Raw genomic sequence first — 11,632 nt, 5'->3', positions numbered from 1 at the left:
ACTAGCCTGACTAGGCGACCGAAGGGAACACCCCTGGTGGTGGGATGCGTGGCCCCGTGTGTCTCCCGACATGATACCCTGAAGACAGCATGGCATCATGGCATCTCTGCCAAGAGAGTATGACACAGTCTGCTTGTGAGGCGACAACGAGCAGAGCCAGCTGGAGAGCTGTGCTGCAGAATGAAAGACCTGTGCTGAGACTCAGGCACATGCGACTTAGAGTGAGGCTGAGGAGCATTCCAGACTGAAGAACTGAGACGCGACGACAAAAGGCAAGAAAGTGGTACTGGCCAGGATCCCGGCCAGAGAGGAAAACAGGACATGGCCGGGATGGCTGGCATCATTTGAATGGGGTCCATGGAATGAGTGGTGGTGTGCCAATGTTGACTTCCTGATTAGGAGGGCTGTATGGTGGCAATGCAGGGACTGTCCTTATGTTTTAGAGCTCCTCACTAGAGAATCATATCAGAAAAAGACAAAGTAATGGAATAAATATGGCAAAATGTTAACAACTGGTAGATTTAGGTGAAGGAGATTTGTACTGTTTCTTAACTTTCCTGTAGGTTCAAAACTATTTCAGCATTTTAAAAATCGGAAAAAAAAAAACAAAACAAAAACACGTGACTAAAGCAACTTTTTTATTTACAGTATAAACGTTACAAAGGTATATATTTATATATATAATACCCTTAAGTTACATATTTTCATTGTAATGTACAATGCTGTATGTTGATGTGCTACTCAAGGGGAAGTGTTTATGCATCTGTATTTATAGAGTATACATAAAGCTTTTTCAAATTAGGAACACAAATACTGCCCTGTTTTACATCTTGGGTTTTTGATTTGGTATCCAGAAGATCTGAGACTTAAATTTCAAACAAGACTTAAAAAGAAGTCTTGTTTAAATACAGGGTTCTAAAAAGAAGGAAAAAAACCCACAACATCACATACTTTTTAATTATTTGTAAAAGCATTATTCTAGTTTTCTAAGTCTTTATACTTAAAAATGAAAGCAGTGTGGGAAAGAATCCACATAAGCAGGTTTCATCAGAGTTTGCAGATTAGCCAAAACAGGCCTTCAATAGGTAGTGGTTTTCTACATTATCTTCCAAAAGACCTCAGGTTTGGTACCAAAAAGGACACAGATTTTTTTTGGGCACCAAGGTCTTATAATGCTGCACTCCTCCAATGGATTGTAAATATAATACTGGAGTCGTATAGTGGAGGGAAAATTCTCAAACCTGTTCTTACGATAAGGACAGATTTGCTACAAAGTGAGAATATCATCGAGAATGATGACTGTGCCAAACCTGAAACGTAATTTACATCATCATTTCCTCTCCCCCCAATTCTATTAATTCACAAATCGAGGTGAAAAGACACAACTGACACCCGCTTTAACAGGACCCAGAGAGAAGGAAAAGCATTTCTTCCAACCTAGGAGGAACACACATTTACAATACTTATGTGCTGGTTTTAATAACATACAATCATTAGCACCTGATTGTCAAAGGGTAGGTTTAAAGTAAAGAACAAGACACTGAAGGCATGACCTAATTTTTGTGCACAACTCCAGGATACCTGAAAACCAAGGGGAGGGCACCCATGTAATTCAGTTCCCTATGCCATTCCAATCACTGATAGCTCAGGTACTTTCTGGGCATGACTAAGGATGTTGCCTGAAAGGCTAACGCTAGAGATAAACGGAAGGCAAGCCAGATAGAAAGGGACTGTTATTGTGTGAAAATTATGGAAAACATTCATTCAGTCAGCCTTATTTTCTTTAAGTGCCCTTTTCACTGAGTCCGAATGCCAGTGTGTCCTGGAATAAGTGAAATGTTGTTAATTTGTATTTATTTTTTAAATGTTAAATTTTTTTTTTGTTTAATTTTTTAGACGGAGTCGGGGGTCCCGCTGTGTTGCCCAGGCTGGTCTGGACCTCCTGGGCTAAAGTGATCCTCCTGCCTTGGCCTGATTTTGTTATTTTTTAAATATCTTCCTTTTGATCTATCATTAATGGAGAAATACTCCGTCTACCATGTATATAAGGACTTTCAGCAAATGAAATGCTTAAATAGTTTAAGTGTGGAAATGAATACAGCAACATTTAGAAATAAGGGGTTGATAAAATATGCATTTAGTTTTGCTGTTATAGTTAAAGCAGTATTTTTTTAAAAAAAGACTTTCTCATTTATCTACTTTGGGCAATAAAATTTTTGTTGTTGTGATTTATCTTACAAAGGATACTGTATAGTGTTCTCTTTCCCAAACTAAAGTCTGATTTTGCATTAAAAAAAAAAAATTATGCATGATGAAAAGACCAGCCACTTAAATGTGCTTGGAGTCCTTCCATGTTGGCATGGATCAAAGCCTGAGTATCCCTGCAAACATCTTCCAGTTTGCCAGATCCAGATTAACAGACTTGTAATATACTTTGGTAAAAATATGAAGTGATGAATTACTTAACTGCTGAATGATAAACAGATGGCATGGTGTGACTGAGAAATAATGGATTATGTGCTACTTGAGGGCAGAACTTTCTTTTGGACCCTTCAGAATGCCTGATGTAGAACTATACATTAATACCTGTTTATTAGTTAAAAGAACACATGAATTAATATGTCATTAATTAGCTTTCCAGTTTCAAAATCAGTGTCAATAGCATGGATGTAAGATTATTGCAAAACTGAGAAAGGTACTTAGAGGACTCAGAAATTATAAATCTCTTTCTTTTTTTGGAGATGAAGTCTTGCTCTGTTGCCCAGGCTGGAGTGCAATGACACGATCTCAGCTCACTGCAACTTCTGCCTCCCGGGTTCAAGCAATTCTCCCACCTCAGCCTCCCGAGTAGCTGGGACTACAGGCACGCGTCACCTTGCCCAGCTAACTTTTTGTATTTTTAGTAGTGATGGGGTTTCACTGTTGGCCAGGCTGGTCTCAAACTCCTGACCTCAGGTGATCCACCGCCCTCGGGCTCCCAAAGTACTGGGATTACAGGCATGAGCCACCGCACCCGGCCAGAAATTATAAATCTAACCAGGATTCCCAAACCTACAATACAATGAAGTATTATTTCTTTGTTATAGGTTTTTGGTTTTAACCAATCTATTTTAAAAGGGGCAATTCAAGGATTATGGCTTATATGGTGGATTTCTGTTGAACATGATCAAATGTTCACTGGAGAACAAGCAATAATTTGCAAAAGGCATATTTATGCATTACACATTAAATGTGGATCCTCTTCTAAAACTAGAATAAGCTTCAGTTCAGTTGCCCAATGTGGGAAGAAAGAATAGAGGTGGCAAGAAATGAAGCTCAAGTTTATGTTTTGAAACAAAAGAGGAAACTTATTAAAAGATTCTTCTGAGTTACTATGTAACAACCATCCTTCTAGCTGGCAGTTTAGCTAGTCAAAGAGAGACCAAAAAAAAAAAAAAAAAAAAAAAACCCCGGTTGTGCTCTATGTGCCTATTTATTTTACCTTACCCTTAACTTGAAATTCTGTCCTTTAAGAGAATGAATTTGTGTCACTCATCTGCCAGATGTTTTTGTTTTTTTAGAGAAAAGGTTTCAACTCAGCCACTTAAGCAGTCTATTACTAGTGTAAAATAAATTCCATTTAACATCACAGCATAGGAATAATTATATTGCTCAAAAATACATAACCCTGATATATAGAATTATTTTAGAACTATCATCACACATTTATTGAGTGTCTATGTATCCAGCACAGTGAAAGATTTAGCTTAAAGGGTGGAGGGGGGCAGATTGCTACAATAGGTTTTTAAAGACAGTATGTGGAAAGTCAGAATAATTTTAGATTACCAAGCAATTAAAATAAGGGCACAGAGAAAGAGCAGTAGGAGAAAGAGCAGTAGGAGACAGCAGACTGCTCTACTTTCATCCACAGTGGTGTTAAAAAAAAAAAAAAAAAGCCAAAATAACAACAGAAATTTAACTGAAAGTGATTTCCAAACTCAAAGTAGAGTATAATACCACCTGGTACTTAATGTCATACCTGACAGAGATATACAAAAAGAATGAATATGACTACAGTCAAATTCAACTTAAAGTTTAAGCAGAATCCCAAATTTAAATAAGTCTCTTTTCATTACATAGATATTTGATCTGATCAGAGCAATCTGCTTTGAGACCAAAGAGATCTGGCATTTTACTTATTCATTAGGGATTGAAAGAAGACAACCTTTGGCTTTTCTAACCAGCCATTTCATTCATGGCATCAACAGCCTCTGGCAGCCACGTGGAAATGTATGCTGGATATTTGGATAGTTTAAATATTATGTACAAGGAATAGCTTATAACCAGTGAAAATAATAACATAATTCAGCATAAGTGTCCAAGATAAGATACAAAAGAGCAGAGAAAGTGCTTGAGTCTACAGGTCTTCCCTGAAAGTTTCAAAAATGTTTAACTCTTAAGCAGGTAGGGCTTTTAATAGAATTTGCATAGCAGCATACAAAGTAATTTGCATTAAAATATATGAACAGAGATTCTTCCACGGCTTTGAAAACAAATATATCCACATGCATATAAGTTAAGCAAGAAGACCTGGAGTTTCTCACACAATTAAAAAAAAAATCTATTATAACCTTTTCTCATACTTTTGTCCATCAAAACCACTTACAGCAAAACCTGTTTCTAGGAGAAACATAGCCTTGTCCAGATTCCACACAGCTTAAATTTTTTTTTATGTGTAATTTCTGGGGCCAGGTGCAGTGGCTCACATCTGTAATCCCAGCACTTTGGGAGGCTGAGGCAGGAGGATTGCTTGAGCACAAGAGTTCAAGATCAGCCTGGGCAACATGGCGAAAACCTGTCTCTACAAAAACCAAAACAAAAAAAACAAAAAAACCCATAAAAATTAGCCAGGTGTGGTGGCACACACCTGTGGTCCCAGCTACTCAGGAGGCTGAGGCGAAAGGATCATTTGAGCCCAGAAGGTTGAGGCTGCAGTCAGCTATGATCATACCACTGCACTCCAGCCTGGGTGACAGAGTGAGAACCTGTCTCACAAAAAAAAGAAGAAGGATAAAAAAAGAACAAATTCTGTTTTATCAGCTAAGTGCATTCATTCAGCTGGAAAAGCTTTGTTACCATTCAACTTAGGAGGATAAATTAGGAAAACAATCAGTAATAATGTTAGGTATTTGTTGTTTAGAAAGATTTTTTTTCTCATAAAAATATAAGAAATAAATAATCCAATCTCTCCTGCCATGCAATAATTTTCAGTAACAAAGTTTGTGAGAGTAGAGAACATAAAAACAGGCACTGTCAGACCTTCTTTGGCCTACAATGTGCTAAAATGGGTTTTAAATAGGTGAATGACATTTAAAGTAGTATTTTTCACTGCCTATATATGTTCCAGTATTTAACCTGAAACTCTTATCTACTAGGAAGGTGAGTTTACAGTTACAACTATCTAATAAATACTATATGAACATACATTTAAGTATTTCTTCATATAAGATATTAGATACTAATTTCCAGATAATGTTTCATTTGATGACTTCAGGAAAGGACTTACCTTTTTCAGAAAAAGAAAAACTGAATGTTTTTCTTTTATTCCTTTCCTTTTCTTTTTATGGAGAGAAAGGAGAGAAGTTTTAGAAGAAAAGGTGGGAGCCTTTTCATATATCAACTGGCTGCTCCTAGGCATCTGTGTGGAATGTGGAGAAGCTGTCGAAGCCTCGGGTCTGGGGGCACAGGAAGCAGTCCCTCTGAATGGGGAGCGGACACTATTCTGCAGTTTCCTTTCCATTCCACACACTGGAACCTACCGCATCCTCAACAATTTTCTTAATTCAAAATGAAAAAGAAATGAAAAGTGAGCTGGTTCTATAAAAAAGGTAGAATATTGAAAATGCCCATTTTTAGTTATCATTTGGAAATAATTTGCCATACTTTGGCATCTAAATATAAATACATATTTATCATGGTGTCCCATTCATTAGAGAGCACTTCATTTGTGGAGTGAAAATCCCACAAACACATCTGATTGAAGAACAACCTTGGTCATCATGATTGGAGAGCTCTTAAGTATGTAAGACAAGCAGCAAAAGGGCTCTGGTTCTTGGGGCTGCTAATGGACAAAGGAAACCTCCCATTCTTTCATTTCACACCAAGACTCAAAAGATATTATTAAGAACCCTACAGACCTCAGTGCTATACATGTCAGTTTAACCTTGACCAAAATGAGTGAAAATGCACATGCCTTGCCTTTCCTGCTCACACTTTAATTCCACCTATTTTACATCTTCATATAACCAACGAGCAGGGTGGCTCAGAAGCTCCCCTGCAAATCTCAGTGGCTTAGCCTTTCACATTAACACAGAAAACCTCAACCAAATGGCTTTGCTGCTGAAGTCTGTAAAGGCATCATTCAACATCTCATATTAATAATGCTCTCACTGCATAGAGGATTTAAGATTGCCTACCTGAGGGTATTACATATTGAAATTCTGATTCCAGAAATCATTTCTGGACCTTCAGGAGATTTTTTTCCTTCCCTGAAATGAAAATTTATTGTGGACCAGGTACGGTGGCTCACAACTATAGTCCCAGCACTTTGGGAGGCCAAGGCAGGCGGATCACTTGAGGTTGGGAGTTCAAGACCAGCCTAGCCAACATGGTAAAACCCTGCCTCTACTAAAAATACAAAAATTAGCCGGATGTGGTGGTGGGCGGCTATAATCCCAGCTACTCAGGAGAATCACTTGAACCTAGGAGGTAGAGGTTGCAGTGAGCCGAGATCATGCCACTGCACTCCAGCCTGGGAGACAGAACGAGACTCTGTCTCAAAAAAAAAAAAAAAAAAAAAAAGAAAGAAAGAAAAGAAAATTTATCTGAGATGGAGCCAATCTTAGGTTTATGAATTTTCAAAATATAAAGAGCTTTTGAAAGACATATTCTTGTCTAGATTTTAATTTCCAGTTTTAAGCCGTTCAGATAATTCATTTTTGGAACTTTGACAATTACATGAAGCTGGGGGAAGAACAGGCATATCTTCCCAACCTCTGCATACTGTTGGTTTCACTGTAATGAGGAAGTGGGGCTGACTTCCGGGTGAAGGAGGACAATGGAGTTACAATGTTGACCTAGAACTCGCTCTGCTCATGGGTCCTCCCACCGGTCAGGCTGCACTGAAGCCAAATAGTTCATTTTGCACACACAGATGTATTTTTCTCTTCTTTTCTCCCCCTGTGCCTGCCCCATCTGAAGTGACATCCTCCTCCACCCACCACAGCACTCACATTCTTCTATGGCACTCTTGATGGATCAAGCAAACAAGAACTTTCCCTAGACCTTTCTTCAGAGAGCATAAAGAACATCCAAGTCAATATTACCTATTCTTTGAGATCCAGGGACTATGCTAATTTTGATGTTTTATATTGATATTATACCATTTTAAATGTTTGCAGATATATACCTCCTTCAAAATTAGGAAAAACAAGCTGAGTGTGATTTTCTAACACTACAACATCAGTATTCTTGCTGCTACTGTGTCCTAATGATGACATCTGGCAATGCTTAACCAAAAGCAGGCAGCTGTTCCACAGTCTCATCACCCTGCCCCTTGTAGGGTGTGCTGTGAAGCCAACACTAAGTCTTCAATTAGCAGTTCCTTGTCCATGCCACTGCTGCCACAAAGGGCCAGGCCACGGCCGGGATGCTGCATCCCGTTGTTTTTGGGCAGCTCCAAAACAACTCGACATGACGTTTGTGCGGAAGAGCTGGCTTCACCCACCAAGTCTACTCCGCAAGCAGGCTGGCTCTTCAGGATTTATCTTGCTCAAAGAGATCTGCCTACTAGAAGAGATGCCATTAAGGAAACCCACCTCAAAGACTATTCCTCAAAACTAGGATAGGTGATCTCCTTGAAATGGCAGTGATTTCCAGTTATTCAAATAGTGACTAATAAAGCTCCACTAACCCTAACCAAAGGCACATTTGGTAAGCAATTAAAAAAATGGCTTAACCTAGGAAGAGGATTTTCATTTAAGATAAATCTCACAATATCCCCTGGCTACTACCAAAAATAAAATGGAAAAACCTAAACCAAGCAAAACTTTTCTTTCAAAGCAGAGTGGCTTCCAACTTGCTTTTCAACTCAGTCACCACTAGAAAGGAAGTGGAAGGCAAGGCAAATCAAACTTGCAAGTCCTAAGTCCTAGAGACAGCACTTAAGAGTGGCAAAGCTTGGGATAAGGTGGGAAGTGATGGCCAGGCTGAGATAGAGAGCCAGGGCAAATGGAACAACCCTTTGGTGATACAACTCAAGGACTTCCTATGGTGGAAGGAGCTAGTGAGGACAGTAAATTCTAAGACATACAACCTATCTGGAATGCTCACGAAGCAACAGGCTGCTGCAAGCTAGCACCCGGGAAGGGACAATTGTTCTGAACAAGAGATCAAGGCTAAGCATAACACAAATCGTACAGGGAGAAGAAAAAGAAAACAATGCTTGGGTATTTGATTATGTCTAAAAAGGAAAACAATGAGCCATTCTTTTTAGCAGGAGAAACAAACCTAATTACTCATAAACCATATTATGAAACGAAAATAAATCAACAGCTTCATTTTGGAGCCTTTTAGAGTCCTAGAATATCTGGCCAAGGTAGACTGTGAAAGGCAGGCTCTTCTTTAAACACGGTTATGGTTCAGCAGTGATTTGCAGGTCCTTGGGAAGGCACTGTGCTGAAGGAGAGGGCAAAGAGTTTTCTTTTTGTGCTTTTTTTTTTTTTTTTTTTTTTGAGGTGGAAATATTTCTTGTGACAGTCAAGGCTCTTTTCTGATTTTTTGTTGCTCATACAAGCAGTCCCATACGAGTGACTTTGGCCGATAAGAATGTGTGCAACACAAATACAATCGGCTTCGGACAAGAGTGCAGGTCCATGGTCTGTGGAGAAAGGACACTAAGTATCACTACCTCACTGCCATATACAGACAACTGAATACATGAAGATGCAAAATAAATTTACTTTTAAGGTAGGTAAAGAATATGCCAGAGCTATGGAAACTCTTGGGAACTTAAAGCCATAGGCAAAAGTGCACTATGGAGTAAGGTTATTCCATGTCAGAATACTGGTGTGAGGTTTCACATCCCCAATTAGGAGACAACTGGTGGTGTACTGGGTTCCACCATGCCTGGTAGGAAGAACTAAATAGTAGAGGATTTAAAATCTAAGGCCAGGCGCGGTGGCTCACGCCCATAATCCCAGCACTTTGGCAGGCCAAGGCGGGCGGATCATGAGGTCAGGAGATCGAGACCATCCTGGCTAACACGGTGAAACCTCATCTCTACTAAAAAAAAAGAAAAATTAGCCAGGTGTAGTGGCGCATGCATGTAATCTCAGCTGCTCAGGAGGCTGAGGCAGGAGAATCACTTGAACCAGGGAGGCAGAGGTTGCTGTGAGCTGAGATGATGCCACTGCACTCCAGCCTGGGTGACAAAGCGAGACTCCGTCTCAAAAAAAAATAAAAAATAAAAATGATAACAAAAACCAACATCCAATGTCATCTGGAAAACTGAGAACAGCAGATACAGTGGCTCACATCTGTAATCCCAACACCTCGGGAGGCCAAGATGGGAAGATCACTTGAAGACAGGAGTTCAAGACCATCCTGGGCAGCAAAGTGAGACCTCATCTCTACAAAAAATACAAAAATTGGCCAGGCATGGTGGCACACGCCTATAGTCCAGTTCCAGTTACTCAGGAGGCTGAGGCAGGAGGATCACTTCAGCCCAGGAGGTATAGGCTGCAGGGAGCTATGATCGCACCACTACACTCCAGCCTGGGCGACAGAGACCCCATCTTAAAAAAAAAAAAATTTAATTAAAAATTTCATGGTTCTAAATGGAATGTCAGTCCATGATTTTGTATATAAGGGGTAAGAAGTAATGAGAAGGAAAGAGAACATCTATTAGATAAACATGTGTTTCAGAAACACTCCTACCAGTTCTCCCTCGGGACCACCAAAATCAGAAACACTCTTACCAGTTCTCCCTCGGGACCACCAAAATCCAAGTATAGATTTCGGATGCCATCATCCGCAGACATCTTCAGCCTTTCAAAGGGGTAGCGGTATAATATGCTGCTGGAGCCTCCGTTTTCCCTGGAGATGGTGAACCCATTTTCATAGTGAATAGTAAGCCTCACCTCTTGGCCATTTAACATGCAGCCTGTTGGAGAAAAGCAAAAAACATTAGTTGTAAAGTTGTTATGCCAGTTATCAAGTGAAACGGGATTCTTCTGACTTCAAAATAGGAAAAATATTTTCTTGAGAATGTGTGATACTGAACCTATATGGAACTTTCTAAAGTGTGTTTTGTTTTGGTGACTGAGATGAGGCAGAAATGACCATAACACTCCTTGACATCTGATTCAGTTTAATTCCATGAGTACCCACTGAACACTCATAGTGGCAAGTGTGTGTAGGCTGTGCAGGGCCCTGGAGAAGCAAGAGAGGCACAGTCCCTGCTCTCAAGGACTTTGTAAACGCATTAGCATAAACAGGAAGTCCCCAGCTGTGTAAGGCAGAATGTACAGAACATGAGCAAACACCAAACTGAATGAGGCCAAAGTCAAGAAAAGGTTTCCTGGAAGAGCTGGGTCTTCAGATAGGCAGGCCCTAAAGATCTGGTAAAACTGGCCGGGTACGGTGGCTCACAGCTGTAATCCCAGCACTTTGGGAGGTCGAGGTGGGTGGATCACTTGAGGTCAGGAGTTCGAGACCAGCCTGGCCAACAAGGCAAAATCCCGTCTCTACTAAAAATACAAAAATTAGCCAGGCGTGGTGGCACATGCCTGTAATCCCAGCTACTCAGGAGGCTGAGGCAGGATAACTTCTTGCACCCAGGAGGCAGAGGTTGCAGTGAGACAAAATCACACCACTGCACTCCAGCCTGGGTGACAACAGCAAGACTCTGTCTCAAAAAAAAAAAAAAAAAAAAAAAAAAGGTAAAAGTGGACAGGCAGGGAGGAACAGGCAGAAGAACTGAACTGGGCAAGAAGGAACAACCAAAGGAGCAAAGGCAGAGAGGCCTTTCAGGAGCTGTGACATGGTTTGGTTGGCATTTGGGATGAAGATAAAGATTACGTTCATCCAAGTTAAAGGCTATACTCAGCAAAAGTCACACAGTCAATGCTATCAAAGATACAATTCAAAGCATACCTCTGAATTGACAGGATACAAACAATTTTGGTCATCAAGACTGGCAAATACCCCAGGTGTGGAGGCTCATGCCTATAATCCCAGCACTCTGGGAGGCTGAGGCAGGAGGATCACTTGAGGCCAGGTGCGCTAGAGACCAGCCTGGGTAACATGACAAGATCTCATTTCTACTAAAAATAAAAAATGTATCAGGGCATGGTGGTGTGTACCTATAGTCCCAGCTACTCGGGAGGCTTGGGTGGGAGGATCACTTGCATCCAGGAGTTCAAGGTTGCAGTGAGCTATGATCACGCCACTGCACGTTAGCCTGGGTGACAGAGCAATGTCTAAACAATTTTAAAAAGAGAGATTTAGAAGTCCTTTTTTTTTTTGTTTTGCGATGGAATCTCCTTTTGTTACCCAGGCTGGGGTGCAGTGGCGTGATCTTGGCTCACTGCAG

General features: G+C 40.4%; 1 protein-coding gene across 1 annotated transcript in view; it reads right to left on the bottom strand.

Annotated features, from left to right (window-relative positions):
• Window positions 1-621: 621 nt before the first annotated feature.
• The window catches only part of SNTB2 (syntrophin beta 2), a 121,409-nt gene continuing 110,398 nt past the window's right edge, over window positions 622-11,632 (bottom strand). The window contains exons 6-7 of the mRNA XM_007993819.3: window positions 10,017-10,201; window positions 622-8,917 (exon numbers count right to left, since the gene is read on the bottom strand). Coding sequence (XP_007992010.1) covers window positions 8,825-8,917; window positions 10,017-10,201 — 278 coding nt within the window. The 3' untranslated portion in view covers window positions 622-8,824. The remainder of the gene's footprint in view (window positions 8,918-10,016; window positions 10,202-11,632) is intronic.

Source organism: Chlorocebus sabaeus, chromosome 5, assembly GCF_047675955.1.
Source record: "Chlorocebus sabaeus isolate Y175 chromosome 5, mChlSab1.0.hap1, whole genome shotgun sequence".
In the NCBI taxonomy this organism is placed as follows: domain Eukaryota; kingdom Metazoa; phylum Chordata; class Mammalia; order Primates; family Cercopithecidae; genus Chlorocebus; species Chlorocebus sabaeus.
Note: the sequence above shows the minus strand (reverse complement) of the source record. Positions and strands in the feature narration are given on the sequence as shown.